Source organism: Dicentrarchus labrax, unplaced genomic scaffold, assembly GCF_905237075.1.
Source record: "Dicentrarchus labrax unplaced genomic scaffold, dlabrax2021, whole genome shotgun sequence".
Taxonomy (NCBI): domain Eukaryota; kingdom Metazoa; phylum Chordata; class Actinopteri; family Moronidae; genus Dicentrarchus; species Dicentrarchus labrax.
Window position 1 is genome coordinate 33,681,641 of NW_026136720.1, and position 22,257 is coordinate 33,703,897.

Below are 22,257 nucleotides of genomic sequence, written 5' to 3' on the forward strand. Positions count from 1 at the left end.
ATTTTTTGAAATTCTCCTTGTATAGACCTATAGTAATGTTAATACCTAGATATTTAAACTGAGTTGAGATCCTAAAGGGCAATTTGTCTAAGAGTTGTTGGTCGTTTACGATCTTTATTGGAAATAATATACTTTTGCTAATATTTATTTTATATCCTGATATTTGTCCAAATTTGTTCAAAATTGAGATTATTGCGGGGACTGATTTAGAAGGATCCGAGATGTATATTAATAAATCATCTGCGAACAGTGAAACCTTGTGCTCCTGGCCTCCTCTATGAATTCCACTGTATTGTTTTGAAGCTCGCAAAGAGACCGCAAGAGGTTCTATTGCCAGTGCAAAAAGCAGCGGAGAAAGAGGACATCCCTGCCTAGTGGAACGTGTTAACCTGAAGTACTCAGATTTGATCTTATTTGTCTGTACTGAAGCCATTGGAGATGCATAAAGGAGCTTGATCCATGAAATATACTTCGAGCCAAAACCAAACCTTGACAGGACCGAGAAGAGATAATCCCATTCGACCCTGTCAAAGGCCTTCTCTGCATCCAATGATAATAATATTTGGAGAGTGAGTTGGAGTTGGATGTATATATTATATTGAATAGTCTGCGGATATTATGAGTCATTTGTGTATTTTTGATAAAACCTGTTTGATCTACATGAATTATTGTTGGGAGTACATTTTCTAGTCTAATTGCCAAAATGTTAGCAAAAACGTTGGCGTCTATATTCAGTAGACTCACTGGTCTATGAGGTGCTGCTTCCAGTGGGTCTTTTCCTTTTTTATGTATTAGAGAGATTGTTGCCTGATAAAATGTTGTTGGAAGAAACCCTGTTTCAGATGACTCATTCAAAACTTTCAAAAGAAGAGGTGCAACCTCTGTAGCGAAAGTCTCAAATTCGGCTGTATACCCATCTGGGCCAGATGGAAGGAATCTCTAAGTCATCAAAGAACTCTTGTATGGTTCCAGAATTAACTGCTGCTTCTGTTGTATATAGTTTAGAATAAAATTGTTTGAATTCTTGATTTATTTCCAATTGGTCTTTTGTTGTATTTCCAGAACCGGTGCAAATTTCGTTTATATGCCTGGATGACTCAGATATCCTTATCTGATGAGCCAATTGCCTTCTGATCTTCTCCCCATGTTCATAGTATTTATGTCTAGAACGATTTATCAATTTGGTTTGTCTCAGCTGTGGAGAGGAGATTGAACTCCGTTTGCAGGCTTGTCCTTTTATCAAGCAGGTCAGGAGTAGGAGATATTGCATATTGTTTATCCAATTCAACAATTTGTCCTGTTATATTTTTTCTTTTCTGATTTCGTGTTTTGACTAACTGAGCGGAGTAGGAAATAATCTGTCCTCGAACATATACTTTTAGGGCCTCCCATAAAATACTTTTAGAGATGTCTGGAGTCTCGTTGGTTTGCATATATAAGGCTATTTGGGATCTGATAAACTCCACATGGGTTTCGTTAGTTAGTAAACCGTTATCCATACGCCATGTTTTGGCTGAGTGTCTACAGGGAAAGTTGAGTTGTAGTCTTAGTGGGGCATGGTCTGATAAAACGATGGCTTCATAGTCTATATATTTTACTGCTGTAAGTAGCTTTGAGTCTGTGAAGAAGTAGTCAATCCTGGAGAAGGATTTATGTGGCTGAGAGAAAAATGAATATTTTCGTTGGTTCTGGTTCATATATCTCCATACATCAATTACATTAACTGACTTCAGAACATTTTGTAACAGTTTCGCTGACTTAGACAAAGAGTGTTGTTTGTTCGATGACCTATCAAGCACTGGATCCATCACAAAGTTAAAATCGCCAGCTAGAATCAGGTTGTGGGAGTGGAGATTGGGTAAGGAAGCTAGTACTGAAACTATGAACCTTTCATCATCATAATTGGGGGCTGATGTAGTAAAGGGAATATTTTTATTGATTAAAATAGCAGTCCCTCGTGATTTGGAATTAAAGCTAGAATGAAACACGTCCCACCCAATTCTTATGTAATTGTTTATGTGTGTGATTTTTGAGATGCGTTTCTTGCAAGAAGGCTACGCCGGCCCCCAATCTCTGTAGATGTGCTAGTACATTACCACGCTTCACAGCTCCATTCAACCCTTTGCAGTTCCAGGTAATAAGCTTCACCACACCTTCCTCATCATTCACGAAGGATCTCTTTGGGTTCCTATCCATGATCTAATCTGGAAAATATTATGACGGCAACGTAGATGATCCTACATCCACACAGAGGAAAGAGAAAAAAAAACAGAAAAAGACAAAAGCAAACAAACAAAAAACCACACGACATGCATGTGTATGACCTCCTAACACTTTGAACGTTACATCTACCCAACCCACCCCCGACCCTTCCCAAACAAGTGGTGGGGGAAAGAATAGCTTACCAAAATCCAAAGGCACCTTGCCATTTAACACACCTCAATAGAGGGAGAAAAAAGTATCAAGAAAAGGAAAAGAAAAAAAAATAGACATGGCCTCTAAGCTCCATTTAAATATGTTTCTGTTTTAAACCTCCAAACTCTAGTCTTTGTTATACTTAACACAAAAGAGGAGCAAATAACATTAGTAACAAAAATAGATCTGTAAGTGAAATTATTCATTCATCTCCCAAAGACAATATTGACTGTATAGCTTGTGTCAATGGTTGTCTATCTCCTTGAGATTATATTATAGGTTTAGGAATGTATACATCCAAAGCCTAAGTAGAGAACTGGCACAAAGGGAAGTCAGGTGTTAATGAGAGAGATGAATAATAGAGAAAAAAATCTAATGCAAAACCTGCTATATCAAGTATTTCCATATAGGTCCTGAGTCATCCACAATAGTTATTGATACCACAAGTTTTAACAAACAGGATATCAAACTTAGATCACTACTATTACTTGCATTCATGGGGATCAGTCCACTTTGGCGATCTTCTGGTCGTAGAAATCCTCAGCAGCTTTCGGGGAATCAAAGGAGTGTCTAATGCCATCCACATTGAAAGCGAGCCTGGCCGGGTAGAACAGGCTGTACGTGACGTTGGCCTCCCGGAGTTTCCTCTTCACTGGATTGAAGGCAGCGCGTTGTCTGCTGACCTCCGGGCTCATGTCTGGGAAAATGTGCACCTGGTCCCCTTTGTATGTCAGTCGCCCTTTAGTTTTGCCCAGATCCAGTATCTTCTGCTTGTCTGTATAATAGTGGAGGCGGACGAGAATGGCCCGCGGTCTCTCTCCGCTGGTCGGCCGCGGGGCAAGTGTGCGATGTGCCCGGTCTATAACCACAGGGGAGCTGAAGTTGTCGGCTCCGAGCACAGCGGGAAAGAAATCCGCGAGGAATTTGATCATGTTGCCTCCTTCGGCTGCCTCAGTAATACCAACCAGTCGTAGATTTTGTCTTCTGCTTCTGTTTTCTAGATCTTGACATTTGTCCTGCATTTTCTTACATTCCTTACTGATTGATTGTTGTGACTTCTCCAGCGCAGTTACTCTGTCCATTGTTTCACAAAGCACGATTCCCATCTCTTTACATTCGTTAACTATCTCCGTCTGCGCCGAGCGGAGTCGTGTTAACTCACCGGCGAGCTCATCTCGTATGGCCCGTATGTCAGCTTTTGTCTCTTCGCGAAGAAAAACAATGTCAGTTTTAATTTCTTTAAATGATGTCGCGATCTCCACTTTTATCTGAGCCAGCACTGTTTCTATGGATGTCTGTAGCTCCTCTTGAAGCATCCGCAGGGAAAGCGTGGTCTCGGGCGTGGTATCAGGTGTTTCCTCCGGTGTATTCACCTCTGCGCTGTCGGCCATTTTTGCGCTGCTTCGTGCGAATGGAGTTATCGTTTTCTGTACCTGCTTTCCTTGCTGATTCCCTTTGCGCGAGCTCTTCCTCATATCAGTATTTTTCTTACAAAGTAGTTGAAATTGAGGTTGCCCACAGTTTTCTTGGTTTTTGGAGGTTTAAACTCATTTAATTAGTGTATTTGTCGGAGCTCTTCTCATCTGCTGCCTTCAAGCCTGAAGTCCCTCTCCTCAATATAATAATTAATTTGACCGACTAGTGTGATTCTGCTGTCGACTGTGTTTACGAGTTCACTAGCGTCGACTAATCGCACACGTTCCTACAACATCATGAATAAAAACAGTGAACACATGAATGCTAGAGTGTGTGAGCTGATGCATAAAGAACACAAATTACTGCTTTAAATGTTGCTAAATTTCTGTTTTCTGAGCGTTTTCTTGGTTTGAGAAGTAAAATTTGTGTTTAACTGAGTAAAATTTGGTGCTGGTCTGACGATCAGGTTCAATTTGTCAACTTTTTTCATGAAACTCGGTTCAGAAAGATGCAAGTTATTTTGCAGTAAGTCTGTTGTTAACTAGCTGTTAACTGTTGACCTCTCCAATATGGCGGCTGCGCAGATGTACATCGCATCGAGAACAGGGGATCTACCTTTCTGATTGTAACAAACACACAGTTCCTACATTGGGGTGATTAATGAAAACATACCTGTGAGTGTATTCTGACAGCAGATCCTCCTCAGTGTCACTCTGCAGCTTTAATATCCTCCAGCACACAGACGGTCTGTGGAGGTTTTCCAGAATATCTGCAGGTAAAAGCTTTTCCTCACTGAGCCTCAATGTTGACAATTCGTCTCCTTCATCGGAAGGTGCCGTCGCCTCGCGTCACATCAGGATCTCCAGTCTGTTCGTCCGGATCACAGTCACCTCATCAGACACTCAGAGCTCACTGTACATCCTAGAAACTATTTTTTACACACTAAATAAAAACGTCAAAGATTAAAGCATGTTTTAAGTGATCCAATGGTTGACCCGATCCGATCTTCTGCTTCACATCCACTGTTACGCAGCTGTTTTTTTATGTTATATATATTCCATTGTCAAGAAAAACTTTAACACAGTGGTTTCTTTTGCCTGAAGGGAATTTTCTATCAGTAAACTGCTGACTGACATATTTTATAGATAAATCAATAACTGCAGGAAGTTTGTGTAAAACCAGAGATTTGGATGAATTTTGAGCAGATTATTTCCTGTCAGACAGCCTGAACCGGATTCTCTTTGGACAGATTCAGTGTTTTCTTGTTAGTCTGTTAGATCTTTGTTGTTTTAACTGCATACTTTTCTGACGAGGCTGTCTTCGAAGTTTGGATCTTGATTAATAAACTCAACTTTAAATATAACATATTTTCTGTGACTCTTAAAATCAAAAAGGCCTCGAGACTCTTAATGAAGCTTAAGTGTGCACATTGTTATCTAGATAAGAAATACAAGTATCAGATCGGGACTCAGATCAGGACTCAAATCAGGAATCAGATCAGGAATCAGATCGGGACTCAAATCGGGACTCAGATCAGGACCCCTGTACCCTTTTGGACCTGGAAATGAGTCAAAGTTAAGATCCTTTGACCTTTAGCAGCAGTGAAATCAGGTCAGGAGGTCACAGTGTCCACTCCTGACCCAGTTTGACTTCCTGTTTGAGAGAGTTGAGCTCTGTGCAGGGATTCATCTTGCAGTTTTGTCCCTCCGGGGCTCCTGTTGCAGCACTGTACCGAGGGTGCAATGCAGTCTGGGTAAACCTTTTGGTTTCCTATTTAGATTCATGAGGAAGACTGAAGGAAGCTGAGAATTGGATTCCCCCCCCCCTCCTGTCAGCTTCCTGGCACACAGAAAGAAGCCGCTGGAGGCTGATGGGAAGCGGTTGCTATGACAGCCAGCATCCTGCATCCTGGATGAGAGTTTGGGTCATTAGCATAGCGAGCGTTGTAAAGCTTACTGTGACATCAGGACGCGGTCTGAGAGGAAGGACAGAAATAGCTGGTCCATTTTCGTTCCAGAACATCCTTGGCCTCTGCTCTCAGAGGGACCGGACCAAACCTCATTGACACCGGGACTTTGATTAACATTATTATTAAAATAAATTACTTACTTTAGTTTCCATCTGCACAGAGATTCAACCACCTGGTCATCTTTTCTGTGAAACTGGAAACAGTTGCTGTTAGCTTCCTTGTGTTTATCCTGTAAAATCAGTTAGTTAGGGAACCAGTCCCCCATCTGAGGTTCTCTGAGGACAGTTGGATTTTGTGGATAAAACAAAAGCTCCTCAAGCCGCCTGAAACACATATTCTAGTGTGAGAGCTGATAATTGGTCAGATGTGTCTCTGTGTCCAGACACAGATTAACTCATCAATGCAAACTGCGGGCTCTCTGCTGCCGAGCTCCCCAGGCTCCAGCAGCTGTCTGTGGGCTCCAGCAGTTGTCTGTGGGCAGCAGCAGCTCTGTCTCTCCCTCCACACACACAACACTATAAAAGACATACGCCACAGCTTTTACCTCAAAGTTAAATATTTTACACTCGAATATGTGAATGGTGCAGATTTGGCATATTCAGCCCTTTTGTGTCGCCCAATTTACACCATTCACATTGCCAAGTGTAAATTTGAGTCTATTCAAACCTTATTTTCAGGTGGTTATACACTAAACACACCTATGAATATTATGATCCATTTCTGACACACTGGAGCTTTTAGTGTTGGTGAAATAATGGAGCTGTGAGCTTCTTCCGTCCAGCAAGTTAAAAATAACACAAACACAGCTTGTGTGCAGCTTCTCAGCGGTGAACCTCCGGACCTGGATCTGGTTCTGGACCTGCTGTTGCTGTTTCAGCGTTGGTGTACAGTAATCTTTCTGAAGGTCACAGCGAGTAATGATTCTGACACCTCCACATTGTAAGCTGCTGTCAGGGAGTTAACAGAGGATGACGGCAGGTTTCTGCTGCTGGTGGACGGGGTCCGTATTGATCAGGTGACCCCGGTCCATACTGCTGACAGGCTGTGAGGAAGAGGAGCTGAGTCAGGGGTGGACTACAGCAGTTGGCCTTGATGAACAGGTAATCTGTCTCCAGACACAGAGACACATGTGACCAATCAGCTCTCAGACTGAGACTCTGGGAAACAAAGATGGATTTTAGGCCTGAAGAGATGGAAGTGAAGGAAATCTCTCTTTACTGTCTGTGTTCATTGATTAACAATCACTTTTGCACCAAGAGAACTCATGCTCTGTTGACGGCAAGTCACTTCAGGGCTGAGTCAGCTAATGTTACCTGCACAAGCTAAACTAGCTAACAGCATCTTACATTACCATTAGCAGCATTTAGCAACATTTCCATCAGAAAACTCTGTAAATCACCTCGGTACCGCTCCTGAGCCCTGTAAGGTTGCAGTTGAGGCAGAGCAGCCGGAGGTCGTCAAAGGGAAAACCAGAAAATATTCTCTCATTAAATTTGATCCAGTTTCACCAAAATCACTGATAAAGTTGTGTTTTTGCGTCTTTGGTTTTCTTCCTGTTAACAGCGCTGCTGTACGCCACCATCTTCGGTAACGTCACCACCATCTTCCAGCAGATGTACGCCAACACCAACCGCTACCACGAGATGCTCAACAGCGTGCGAGACTTCCTCAAACTCTACCAGGTCCCCAAAGGCCTGAGCGAGCGGGTGATGGACTACATCGTTTCCACCTGGTCAATGTCCAGAGGCATCGACACTGACAAGGTAACGCCTTAGTTATTTGAAAGCTCTGTTGCATTGTAATTGTGGAGCAAGTTTTTCCTTTTTGAATATTTTTGGGTCTTTATTGGGTAACCGAGTAAACATGAAGTCAGGACCGAAAAGATTCATCAGCCCATGTCAGTCCTGACGGACATCAGCCCATGCCAGTCCTCTAATGTATGCCCGCAGGTGCTGCAGATTTGTCCGAAGGACATGCGAGCGGACATCTGCGTCCACCTCAACAGGAAGGTGTTTAAGGAGCACCCGGCGTTCCGGCTGGCCAGCGATGGCTGCCTGCGGGCGCTCGCCATGGAGTTCCAGACCGTCCACAGCGCGCCGGGTGACCTCATCTACCACGCCGGAGAGAGCGTGGACAGCCTGTGCTTCGTGGTGTCGGGGTCACTCGAGGTCATCCAGGATGATGAGGTGGTGGCCATTTTAGGTGAGAACTCAAACAGCTCCAGTTCCTAAGACCACCATCAGAGAACCCAGAGAGTACTTTATACTTTTATACTTTGAGAACATAAACATGGGCTGTGGTGGGAACAGCTGCAATGAACCTGCACCATTAAACTAGTTCAGTGTGTCAGTACCGAACTGACTGTTTGTGAGCGAATACTCTCCTGTGTTGTCAAGAAAACCTCTCGCTCAGATTCCTCACAGCGATACAGGAGCTTCTTCAGCAGGAACACAAATAGGGAGGTGAAAATGTGTTTGTGCCAGCTGACGCCACCTTCTCTTTGTCAGGAGGAAACACCTGAGCTCTGAAATAGAAACCCTGCAGAGTCACCTGCCACACAGAAACACACAGCGCTTCCTCAGCACATCAAAACCAAACGTGTTCCTGTCAGCGAGCGCAGGAATTACGCTCCGGGGCTTTCATTAGCAGAGCAGCATTTTTATGCATGAAGTGTTGTTTTTTTTGGGCTGACGGAGGGAGAGCGATCACCGGTTCAGAGACAAACAGAGAGAAAGATGATGGAGGAAGCTGTCGAGGCGGAGCACGGCAGAACAAACAGCTGTCAGAGTCATTATGCAATTCACAGCAGCTCTGAGCTCTTTAACATCTCGCTCATACACAAACTGTATCAACTGTAACTGCAGCGAACGTCCACATCCGTCCCCAAACTACCTCTGTGATGTCTAAACCGGATTCACTGACAGGGTTGAGACACGTTGGTGACCCTCTGACTTTACATACAGTGTCAGTATTTCACTTTAAACCAAATTAAGGAATTCCTGTTAACATGCTAACGTTAGCTCGGCTTGTTTCTCTGATAACTTAAGATCCAGGTGTCCGATGACTAAAATCCTTCATCCAGTTCAAATGTAGAGTTAAAAAGCACCAAGATCTAAACAGTGGATGGTAAAAATGTGGCTTCAGACTGGATAAACAGTGAATGATTATTGATTGAATCAACTCCATATAGAACATAGCTCTAGTTCATACACTGTTTAATGTTACAGATTTAAAAAATGGTACTAGGGATGTCATCTTAAATGGATTTTTCAGTCTGCTTTTACTTCAGGATAAATTACCAGAAGAGGTTCGTTATCAGCCGTCTGAATCAGCTTCACTTCCTCTCTGGATAAATATTTAGACTTTCACTGCTGATATCTCTGAGCCTAACACCGCCGCTGCTGCTTTCACATCTCATCAGAAACTATTTAAAGTGTGTTCACCTCAGCTTCACTTCCTCTTCTCCGAGTGAGGCTGGAGTTCAGTTGGAGCAGCTGCAGTCTGATAAATGTGTGTGTTCACCATGTCGGTTCAAACAGGAAGCACTGAAACTAAACTTTAATATCAGACTTTAATTTACACTTCAAAAAGATCTTTTCTAAAGTTTATTCTTGTTTGAAAAAGATACTTTCTGAAGAGAACATTGGAAACTGGATCATTTGTTAATGTGTAATTGGACATAAATTTAACAGGTTGTTTATTATCTTAAAGGACAATTCCGGCGCAAAATGAACCTGGGGTTAATAACACGTGTACCGAGTCGGTCCGTTCTCTGGGATATGTTTTCATGCTAATCGACCGTGACCGGTTTTAGCACAAACCGCTAATTAGCTTATAACGCTAGTCGACGGGGCACCGAGTAACGTGAAAAGAAATCGCTTTTTATACCACTAACAAGGCTCAAAATAGCACCACACTAACACGGTAGCATAATGAGGGCCCCTATGTATAAACCGAAGCATTGAGAACTTTGTAAGTGTACAGACAGTTTATTAAAAAGATAGTTTAGAACAACAGTAGCATTGTCTCGAAAATAAATTGGAGGCAGCGACTCATACCGGAGGGACCAGATGGACAGTTATCCACTGAGTAAGTACACTAGATAAGTTGTGTTTTACATCAGTGCGATTATTTCTGATATATTGAGCAAATTACGTTTGTTTTAGTTCACATCGCCAGCTATAAGTCTTGATCATTGCATCATCTGCATGAATGACCTAACCCCTGACTGTTTTCCCAAGATAGCGCCCGCCTGTATATGCGAATGCTACTGTTGTTCTAAACTATCTTTTTAATTAACTGTCTGTACACTTACAAATGTCTTTACTCTTCAGTTACGTGACTGACAACACAGCATCAATATCATCCATAAAGATACACTGTATTCTGATCAATAATCAATATACAGTGTATACTGATCAATATCATCCATAAAGATACAGTGTATTCTGATCAATATCATCCATAAAGATAGTGTATTCTGATCAATATCATCCATAAAGATACAGTGTATTCTGATCAATAATCAATAAAGATACAGTGTATACTGATCAATATCATCCATAAAGATACAGTATCTGTCTGTTAACTGTCTGTCTGTTAACTGTCTGTCTGTCTGCAGGTAAAGGTGACGTGTTCGGCGACGTGTTCTGGAAGGAGATGACGCTGGCGCAGTCGTGCGCTAACGTGCGAGCGTTGACCTACTGCGACCTCCACATCATCAAGCGAGACGCGCTGCAGAAAGTCCTGGAGTTTTACGCCGCCTTCGCCAACCACTTCGCCAGGAACCTGGTGCTCACCTACAACCTGAGGAAGCGGGTGAGTCGTCGCCGATGATTTCCATTTCATTAGAACCTTTTTTCACTCTGCAGGCACAAAGAAAGAACTCATCAAAGAGAATCAAACACCAGGACGCTCCTCCTGTGTTTGCGTGTGTGAGTCATGTGACCTGCAGTCGCTCTGTTCACATAAGCTGCTTTGTTCTCCTCCTCCTCCACACAGCAGGTGTGATGTCAGTGTGGAGGTGGATGATGACGGACCGACCGCCGCACTGCAGTTCACACACGCTCAGTTCAGCATTCAAACTCGGCTCATTTAGGCTGAAGAGTGTTTGAGTCATTTAAACATCCGCCACCATTACAGCAACAACAAAACAACAAAGGTTTGACTGCGTCTGGAAGTAGCATGGGATCATGGGAGTTGTGTGTTTTCAGAACTTTAGCTTTAGAGGAGCAGTAAATAGGATTTATTTTAAATTTTTACACAAATATCTGAACTTTCTACTTTTTCCATTTTCAAAAAACAGATCTGTTACTTTAGTTTTAATGCTTTTGAGGGGAATTAAAGATTATATTTTGCATTTCTGGACACCTTCCCTACATCAACACTGGTGCAATCTGTGCAGGACAGAGCGCAACGTGATGAAAACGTCGTAAAAGACGTCAAGAGACAAGAGAAGGAGACTCAACCCTATTTCAAGTTTTAGTAAGCTTTGCACAGAAACAGTCAGAATAAATGTCCTTTTTTAGTAGAGAGTACTTCCGTTTTACTTTATGTATATATTACAAATATCTGTAGTTGTATCTGAGTAAAGAATGCGTGTACCTCTGATCAAAAGAGCCATTTTTGACCAAAAGGAAATAAATAAATTAAGCCGGCAGCGTTAGTCGTGAAAGCTAATAAATCCATCCATGAGACTCAGAACTAGCAGCCACTGCTATTTAGATTCAGCAAAATATAAACACGGTTCCCAAGAGTCCTGGAAACACCAAAGAGTATTTAAGCTCCTCACTCAGAAGTTAACCAGACACAGAGCGGAAAAACAAGCCACGTTTTTTGTTTTTTTTTAGATTTCATTAATCACTGTTGTAGGCCTAAAGTGGTTCTTATATTCTTCTGTTGTAAAAATGTAGCAGCTGTGTTGTAGCTAAGCTAGCAGTTCAGAGAGGCTAACTTTCCAGTATGTGTGTGTGTCAGTGTGGGATCAAGGTAAAGATTGCAGTCCAGTGCTTCTACAGCGTCCAAACCACTGCGTCACAATATAAACATACTAAGCATAGGGTTAGCAACAGCTAGCATAACCTCCAGTGGCTAATGCGTCTCCATCAGTATATATTTGAAAATGAACGCAGCGGTTTCAGAGTTTCAGTTTCTTGTTGTGTCTTTACATTCATTACCAGCAGCAAGAGTTAACGAGTCCCTGAGCCCTATAAGGTTGATTTAATAAGACCCTCTATTGATCGAAACAGCAACAATCAATGCACTGATTTACAGATTTGATCAGTGATCCATTAACACACACAGCAGAGGCCTCTGTGTGACCGCCGACTGTCCCATCGGTAAGCATTGAGGGTCACCGAGAAACAGAAGTTTAAGAATAGCATTTAAGAAACCAAGATGAAGACCTGAAACCGACAGCTGCTTTAAAACTACAGAATCTGTTTCCAGTGAAAACACATGAGGAGTGACTCCTGATCACACGCTCACATCTGCTTTCAAAACACATACAGGAAGTGAGCTACAGTGGAACAACAATCACACAGTTGCCATCACGCCCCTTAAAAAGCCCCAGTGACATGTTCACAGGGGCTGAAGGAAAAGCCCCAGTGACATGTTCACAGTTTTTTTTTTGGTGCTGAAGGAAATTTTGACGATTAATAAAGAAGGTTTAAATTAATCCTCGGCATGCACACAAAAGCTGAACTTGAATTGTGAACATTTAGTATTTCATTTAAACTATGCATATTTTAATTACAGGCGTTTCAATTCAAGTTTGTTCCATTGACTCATTTTCTTTAAGCTGACTTTATATAATTATGAAAGTATAAGCATTATAATGCTGTATAGGATATTTGTTTTTATTTCAGTTAATTAATCATAATAAGCTCAAATATGCATCCAAATAATTCTTATTGATCGACCAAGTGTAAATTAATTGGCTGCATATTGATATTCAATTAATTCTTAATAGTTTTTATGGTACGTCAGCTGTTTTAACAGGTAATGTTATAATTTGCTTTAGTGGAAGAAAACTGCGTACATGCATGCACGACTTTATTCATATAAATTCTGTTCACACATTTTAAATAAGTTTGGATAAATGCTGCATATGAAGTAACTTAAAAAAACGACTTTTTATTTATTGTTACTTCTACTCACATCAAACATCTTGCATCATGCTTCAGTTGTTTGAGTGAATAAAGTGAAACAGTTTAAGATCAGTTTCCTTTAAACAGTTGAATCAACTCATCAGGTTTTACAGTGTGCAGTAAATGGAGACCTCCATTAACAGAGAAAAAACACAGATTATGTTTCAGAAAGCTCGGTGAACAGCAGAGCAGCCACATATTACGTTTGGATCAATTACATTAGACTACGTCACTCATTAATATCTTCTTATCTATTTAATGAAAATATTTGCTTTCAGAAGGCGGCATAGTCAGAGTCAGCAGGCCGATTTTGGTTTTTAAAAATTTTCCAAACTCTGATTCAACGGTGATTTTTATTTAATGCTGCAGGAGTGTGAGGTCTTAATGCTGTCCAGAGCCAGGAGAGGCTTCCTGGGGGAATGTCCTGCAGTGAGGGCTGATGAAGGGAACATGGTGGGGGTGGAATAGATGTGAAATAGTGAAATAAGATCCTATTGACAGATTCTTAATATTTTATTCCCCAATCAATCGCATTTCTGGGGGCTGCAGATGGTCTACACAGTTTTCCCCTGTCTGAGGAGAGTCAGAGGGCCCCCTTCTGGAAACAGGAAGTAAGGCTTGTATGGTGATCATCATCTGATTTACGTGACATTTTCACAGCGTTGTCTACACCTGATGTGCTGGTGTGTAACTGCACCCCAACACACTACGAGGGCCCGATCGTCACTGCGAGGGCCTGATCATTACTTTAGCTTTAATTCTGTTAAACAGAAAAACACAAAAAACTGAATTGAACCCTGATCGGAGAACTCAGTATTAAAAGTATTAATTCGATTTAATTATTTACTGAGCTGTTAGTATATGAGCTGCTCTCTCTCTCTCTCTCTCTCTCTCTCTCTCTCTCTCTCTCTCTCTCTCAATTCAAATTCAATTCAAATTCAAAATGGGCTTTATTGGCATGAAAGTTTTTTTTTAAAAACAATATTGCCAAAGCAAAGCATCAAAATACAATACAATCTCTCTCTGCTGTATATGAGCTGTTCTCTCTCTCTCTCTCTCTCTCTCTCTCTCTCTCTCTCTCTCTCTGTTGTATATGAGCTACTCTCTCTCTTTCTCTGCTGTTTATGAGCTGCTCTCTCTCTCTCTCTCTCTCTATCTATCTTTCTGCTGTACATGAGCTGCTCTCTCTCTTTCTCTGCTGTATATGAGCTCTCTCTCTCTCTCTCTCTCTCTCTCTCTGTCTGTCTCTGCTGTATATGAGCTGCTCTCTCTCTTTCTCTGCTGTTTATGAGCTGCTCTCTCTCTCTCTCTCTCTCTTTCTGCTGTATATGAGCTGCTCTCTCTCTTTCTCTGCTGTATATGAGCTGCTCTCTCTCTCTCATTCTCTCTCTCTCTCTCTCTCTCTCTCTCTCTCTCTCTCTCTCTCTCTCTCTCTCTGCTGTAAATCGATGTGAAAGCCATCATGTCCTGTTCTGCTTTGCTGTGCAATAATGACGCTGGAGAAGAGAAACGACCTGCTGGCAGCAGCTCTCACCTCCAAACCCTCCGACTTCAGCTGCTCCCTGAACGCTGAAGAGTCCCTTGTTCAGCACTTCTGGTTCTCTGCCAGAAGAGGACCCGCTCCCTCTGTAGATAAAAACATTAACCGTTACCAGCATCCAACATACTGCTGTCGTTAGTCGGCTTTAAATGAGGTTTAATGTTCACAGTTTCTCTTTACTGTCACTCAGTATTACAACATTAGGCAGTAGACACGCAGCAACATGCTAAAGTTAAGCTGGATAAACAACAACAGCATGAATCCTTAAACAACAAAAACCTAAACTTACACATTCCAAGCTGAAGTCTTTGATCTTGACCCTTCATTAGAGTCACTTCACCACGGACTGCTCAGTAAATGTTCAGTAAGTTCAGTCCTACTGAGGTTCCTCCTACAGGTCTGATGCTGTATTTCACAGAACCACATTTATTGAGTGAAATATATTTGTATTTATATGTTATTTCTGACATTATAACAATCCACATGCATTAGGTCTACATATGTTCCTCTCAAGAGACGGGAACTGATACCATTTTATTGATACCACCATCGATTCTGCTTATCGGTCCGATTCTTTCTCCATCCCTTATTGATTCCTGATTTCCACAGGAAGCAACAGACAGTTTGAGCTTCTTTATCTTTTTATTTAGATTTAACTTTTATTAAACCAGATCAGTCCATTGAGAACTGATTCTCTTTTACGATGACGACCTGCCAAAGAGGAGGCGATATAAGTAAACAAACATACAGCAATTCCCATCAGGAAGTTGTGATAAACACAAATTCAACCAATTCCTGTGTATTCTGTGCGGTCTTGCAATTTCTACAAATTTGATCAATTGTTGTTTCACCAATCACAGCGGTCCCCCTGTGCCAAACACTGAGCCGTACGTCACCGAACCAGATATTTTATTCTCAATCATACAAATAATAGTTAAAATATAGTTTAAATAATAATTACTGTAATAAATATGGTAGAACTTTTTATTGTTTTATTCCATATTTTACTATATAAATGAATATAAAAAAGTTTTTACCATCAAAAGAAACACATTAACACATAAAAATATCATATGAATGCCGTATAAAGAGGTTTTTACCACGAGATACGACGAGAAGAGAAACTAAAAAATTTATTTTATTTGACAATGAAATAAAGGTTTGTCATGAGATATCACAAATATTATTAACGGTTACAGAAACTGTATTTAACCTATTTAGAGTTTACAGTTTTCACTGTAAGATATACAGATATCAGTGTGTATTAAATCATCACCAGCGTTTGCCGACCAGCGAGAACAGAAGGTGTGAGCCGTAACATCAGAGTAAAGCCTGTAGCGAGCACAGAGCAGCCTTTCAGATAGACTGTGTGAGAACAAACAGCAGCAGTTGTTGAACATTGGCAGTTCTCTCACGTTCCTCTGTTCTCCCTGAGAGAACCGTCCTGCAGACGCTGCTTCGCCCACGCGATCCAATTTCAGCCGGTCAGGAGCTCAACGGTTGGGTTCGTCGCTGAGGGGAAAACACCTCGCTGACGCTGCAGAACGAGGACGCGCTCAGACTCTGGAGGTCACACGTAGCCGACGCTGTTAGCATGCGTTAAAGCCTCTGAACGCATCGATTTACAGGTCAGCTGTAAGACAACCTTCACTTCCTGCATCACCTGCAACAGGAGCAGGCTGGAGTGAGGACGTTAAAACACCTGACCACTCACACACCTGGTGCAGCGTCCGGAGGTTAAAGGACCATACCGCTGTGCTCAACCTGCAGTTCCCAACCTGTCTGCCATCCTCCACTCGTTGTGTACCAGAGGAGTTTTCTCAAATGGATTTTAAACCGGTTCTTATTGAACACTTATAAAAGTGGATATTGTTAATTTTTTTTTTATATACAGTGAAACTGTTCACTGTTCTTAATTAATGAAATAAACTGAATGAAAACTAAAGGAATATCTTTTAAATAGTGTGTCGTCCTATAAGAGATCCTCCATCCCGTCCACTGTTCAGCTCGCTACTTCAGGCTGCAGCCGCCACATGAGCTATCGTTGATGAAAATCTTGATATTGATTTGGGGACGATGTCATGGCTGATAGCTAGCTGGTCTCGTTCTTAAAAATATTGTCAAATTATAATTATATTACTGCTCTGAGCTCCCAGAGTCACATAATGGGATGGCTGAGTTAGCTGCACTGCTAATCAGCTAACAGCAGCAGCTAGTTAACAGCTAAAGTAGCTAACCACAAGTAGCCATCATCAGGAGCAGTTGGAGGACGTCAGAGCAAAGAGCAGAAAGTATTTTCTCCATAAAATGTGATCCAGTTTCACCAAAATCACTGATAAAGTTCTAAAGCTTTTGTGCTTTTGTGCAATAATCAGTGAAACACCCGGTGTCGTCTAGTCTCGTTTGTGGTCCAATAAACAGCAAATCCATCAAATTCAGAGTGAATCTGATCGCTGTTTCCTGTCTTTTCACAGATCGTCTTCCGTAAGATCAGTGATGTGAAGCGTGAGGAGGAGGAGATGTTGAAGAGGAAGAACGAGGCCCCTCTGAACCTCCCTCCGGATCATCCAGTCCGACGGCTCTTCCAGCGTTTCCGGCAGCAGAGGGAGGCACGGCTCGCCGGGGAGCGGGTCATTCAGGTCTCCGGAGATGTGGAGAAAGGTATCGTTCCCCTGGAGCCGCCCAGAGGTCCGGAGGTCCTGGCCTCCACCAGTATAGTCATGGTAACTGAGAGTCCGGCCGCACCCACCACCTCTTCAACATCCACCACCTCCTCTTCGTCCAGGACCTCCAGCCGGGTCATGCTCCACGCGCCTGCCACCCAAAACGGAAACCTGATCGGTTGCAAATCTGCAGAGCCGCCGAAGGCTAAAGGCTGGGGACGATTCAAAGAGTCGGTCGTGAAGGCCGAGTCGTGGAGCAGCGTCTCTAAGGCCGAGTCCATGGAGACGTTGCCAGATAGAACTAAGTCTCACGATGAGATGTCCCTCAAGAAAACCGACTCCTGTGACAGCGGCATCACAAAGAGCGACCTCCGTTTGGACAATGTCGGCGGCGCCAGATCGCCGCAGGAACAAAGCCCGGTCCAGTCCGACGAGAAGAGGGTCTTCTGTCCGATACCGGAGCAGAGCATTCAGGCCTCTTTCGTCGAGCTGAAACAAGAACTACGAGGAGACATCAGATCTCTGAACAGTCGCATGGCGGCGCTGGAGGCTCAGCTGGCTGAGATGCTGCGACTTCTCAAATCCAGGAAGTCGTCGGGTTCCTTCTTCGAGATTTCAAGGCCTCCTTCCCCCGACTCCGATAAGGACAGTCTCTCGTAAACTGGACGTGGATTCCAGTCAGCGGGTATTGAACCCCTTCCGCCTCCAGACATCAGTGAGGAGCTTCTGACCACAGCGTTAGGCTGTGCTGGTGGCGGTGGATGACATCACACAGACAACAAAAGCACTTTGTTACGTTCGAAGCGTCTCTCTGCAAGACAGATCACAGACTATAGAAAGACATTTATGATGGCACCTTTGGTCCTCAGGAGGGTTTGGAGACCTTCACATGATATCGGCAATAATAACAGACGGCTTTAATGTTTTTGGCACTGTGATTGAAGGAGGTTGTGTTCTAAGGGTTGTTTTAGTCTCATGAGGTCTGGTCCACAAAGTCTGTTCAGAACCTCTGAAGGATCAACTCTCGTTGGGTCTGCACTCGCAATCAAAACACGGTTTACACACTTGTAATACACACAAATGACAGCAGTGTTTTATTTATGGTAATATGCAATTTCTTTCACTAGGGGGTCTCTCACATCAAAACAACAACAAAATATGAAGTGTGATGAGGTGAGCAGCGTGAGATCATGGGAGTTGTTGTCTTCACCACCATTGCAGTCATTGCAGTCAGCTTCTCCCGGTTACGATTCCTTCAGTGTTCATGGTTCAGGAGGTTTCTACCGGGAGCCCAATGATCCACAGAGGTCTCCTCCTCTCCAAAACAAACAGACCCGCTGACTAAAACGTAAAAGACGATGGTGTCCTCCTGTATAGGTTTGTGTTTCTGATACAGCTGTTTGACTTCATATCACAGCACTGCTCTGTGATTGGTGTCAATCAAAAGACAAACTAATCAGGAAGCTGTTGAACTCATTAAAGGACATTGTGGACCAGACTTCCAGGTCATGGTCAGTTTCCCTCTAAGAATTTGGAATTTATTAGAGAAAAAGGCGTCAGAACGTCTCAGCTTTCCTGCAGAGTAAACTGTGTGCAGTGAGGTTCCAGAGTGAGTGGGAGAGATTTAATGCAGCCCAGTGAAAATGAGGCACTGAATGTGTCTGATGTTTAATTCCTGCACAGAGCTGGACATTTGACTGGTTAGTCTTTTAGTTTTTATTAAAAAAGGAAAACTGTGTATGCATGTTTCCATGTTGGTGAGTTTCCTATGGAAGCCAATTTCTGCCAATGTCACAGGAAAATAAAATTCTCAGTATTTTGAATTAGTATCTCAAAATAATGTCACAATGGTAGAAATGGGCTTCCATAGTTTTCAGTTCTGAATGGAGCCAACGAGCTTAAAACATCCAAACACATCAGTAATCAGATTCACATGTTGGATGGTTCCTATGACCTTCCACAGCCGACCTTGTGCGTGATTAGTCAAAATGACTAATTATTATTTTTATTAATGAAGAACGCTGGTTAATGTCATCTTTACTATCCGGGGATTCAGCCCCTGCAGGCGGCTGCTCCCCCACAAACAAATCCGTTTTCTTACTTTTAGACGAGTCAAGTTCGTTTAACAGACGGTGAAATGTGTCGCCGGGAACATCCCTAATATTAAACACAGATCAGAGGTTCACACAGGATGGAGAGAGGGTCTCATACGCAGTAATTTCTCTGTTAGTGACCAGTTCAGTGGTTTTATCTTTTGGTGAAGAGTGGAAACATTCAGCATTTCTTTGTTTTTGCTACATCCAATATGAAACGACCATCGGTCATACATGATGATTGTACAGGAGGTACATCAGTGTGAGGAGGTTGTATAAAACCTGTTCAACCTAAGAGAACCGAAACTTGTAGTTGAGACATCTGAGGCGGCTGGATGAAGCCTGGTTACTGAAAACAGCCGCCTGTGACGGCACCCACATATCACTCAAAGCAGCCACGCCCTTAATTATGCATAACTTTAAGCCTTAATATGATTTAAAGGGGTGAATTGAACAGTTGTCATCAACGGGAAAATTAGCTCTAGAGACCAAAAATGTTTTTGTACCTGGCTGTAGACACATTTATTTCTGCTGTAAAGTTGGACATTTTAATATGGGGCCTTATGAAGACTGACTCACTGCTGTAGCCAGCCTCCAGTGGCCGTTAGAGGAACTGCAGGCTTATTTGCCACTTGGTCGGCGGTCACAACAGACAATAAAGCCCCAGGAGAGCTCTGATAAATCATTCTGGTTTGTCCACTACTCACTCATTAGCTTTAACATCTTCATCTGTGCCTCCATCGAAGTTCCAGAGCTTTCTATCGCAGTAAACCTCAATAATAAGTTCTCTGAAACGGTTTCACTGGTCTCTCCCTCCTCCAGTCAGCCAGTCAGGTTTACATCTCGCCCACTACATTTTCTGGACACCTACTGGTCCGACACCACAGTCTGAATTAACTTTTTTACAGTCGTCTCTAAGATCGTTGGAAACACCAACAGAGACTGTTTTGGTGAGATTTTTTTTTTTTCTATCCACTTTGAATGAAGATGTTACGATGGGAAAATTAGTGTTTTTGTCTCTGGAGTCTGGTGGAGAGTGATAGTGATATTACGGCTGTTTCTGGTTAAACTAAAGATCTATCTCTGTAGAAATCTTTTGCATAAGGCTGTCAGAATTTGATGATTTTTATTTTGTTTAAAGTGTTTTTTATAATTATCTGCAAGGTAAAATGACTGGTTTTGTCTATGGAGTCTGGCCTGAGATGCCTCCATGCTGTAGTGCGACATCGAATGGCTTTGAATGTCGTATATTTAACCACATTAATCCTGAAAATCAGCATTCAGACTGAAATCCGAATAAGTGAAATGATCTCCTGTCTTTGTATTTGTTGAGAGAAGTTGAGGTTTTGTCCAAACAAACATCTGAATGTAGGACAAACATGGCGTCCGCGTTCATGTGGAGTTTAGTTTTTTTTTAGCTAACTTCCAACATCATTTAAATGCAGAATTTAAGCAAGCCAGATTGATAATATAAACTATAACCTATTTCTTTTAATATATAAAAAGTTGAGTGTCATCTGCAAATGTGATAACAAACCAGAATTAACCTCAAATTCTGTCGGATCCATTCACAACTGAAAACTAGCAATGAAACATCTGCAGCATCAGGACACATTTGATGCTTTATTCCTTCTAATCAGATGAAATCTAGTCTAAAATGTCACCTGAGAAGACAGAGGATAAGAAGTACGTTTGTCTTGTGTACTCTGCTGTAGCTGTGATATAATGTCTTAATATGCAATTATTGCCATGTATGTACTGAGAGGCCGGTTGTTGTTTGTGGCCGCCGGCGTCCACACTGATGCACTTTGGTCGTTTGTCGTCTCTGCATGGCGTGTTTTTATTTTCTTTTAGAGGAAAGACGGAGACTGAGCTGACTTTGCCTTGCTGCTTGAATATCTCTTAGGTTTCATTCTCTCTAAACTTTACTACCTTCTGCTGTCGGTCACGTGTATGTAACGACCACCGTCTGTGCATGAAGAGCACCTCGATGTTACAATGGTACAAAGTCTTTGTCGATATCACGTATGCACTGTTTCGGAAATTCACAACTTTAAGGAAAAGCTTGAGAGAAGACTTGTTGTAACCACAGATATATATTCTTATTTCTGTTCTTCACCTATTGTCAGGAATGGAAACTATATCAGCACAAAGACCATTTATAAAAAGAATCACATGTCAATAAATGATTTTATACTTTCTACTTTTGGGCTCTCATTTGTTCTGTTTGTACGCTCAACTCACAATTTAACACAGTTCTCAATACTTCTTACGAAACTTTATTTCTAAGAAAATGAGATTGAAGACAAATTATGATCTACAATATATATATTTTATATATTAGTTTTGTATTTTTCTGAGGTATAAAATGTGCAAAACAATCAAACTTTATTGGTACAGCACCTTTCATACAGTTTATTGCAGTTTAAAGTGCTTCACAGATGATAATAGGACAGAATTGAATAAAAACTAAATAAGGTAGATTTTAAAATACCAATAAAATCAGATTTTTTTAATAAAAGCTATACTGAACTACATCGAAACTACATAATACAAATAAGTTATAAATAAAATATATAAAATAAATTATGACTAAAATCCATTTAAAATGCTTTAAAAACAACACAACTGATGTAAAGACTTGTGTTAAGGTGTCCTCTCTTTCTAAATCAGCTACAGCCGAGTTTTAACTTTCTGGGTCGACCAGAAAGGAGTTCATTACAGTAATCCAGCCTGCTCCAGATAAAGCTTTAGTTTCGCTCAGAGAGAGAAATGGAACTATTGACGAACCCCACACGAGATCCAAAGTTCAGGTCGGAGTCGAAGACCACGTCAAGGTTTCTGAATTGTTTTCTAGATAGATCTGATGGAATTTAATTATCTATTCATTAATATTAGTGATGTGTCTCCGTCCCGTCTGATACATGAGCTACGATTCAATCAGATACAGTTCTTTTATTCAGTGTAGACATTTTAGACAATTCTATAAAATTTACATTGTATAAAATACCAC

The 22,257-nt window shown here is 41.8% G+C and overlaps 1 protein-coding gene across 1 annotated transcript in view; it reads left to right on the forward strand.

The window, feature by feature from the left end:
* The window catches only part of kcnh1b (potassium voltage-gated channel, subfamily H (eag-related), member 1b), a 37,020-nt gene extending 15,573 nt beyond the window's left edge, over positions 1 to 21,447 (forward strand). Inside the window, exons 8-11 of the mRNA XM_051381269.1 lie at positions 7,364 to 7,563; positions 7,750 to 8,002; positions 10,422 to 10,618; positions 16,963 to 21,447. Coding sequence (XP_051237229.1) covers positions 7,364 to 7,563; positions 7,750 to 8,002; positions 10,422 to 10,618; positions 16,963 to 17,811 — 1,499 coding nt within the window. The 3' untranslated portion in view covers positions 17,812 to 21,447. The remainder of the gene's footprint in view (positions 1 to 7,363; positions 7,564 to 7,749; positions 8,003 to 10,421; positions 10,619 to 16,962) is intronic.
* The last annotated feature ends 810 nt before the right edge of the window (positions 21,448 to 22,257 follow it).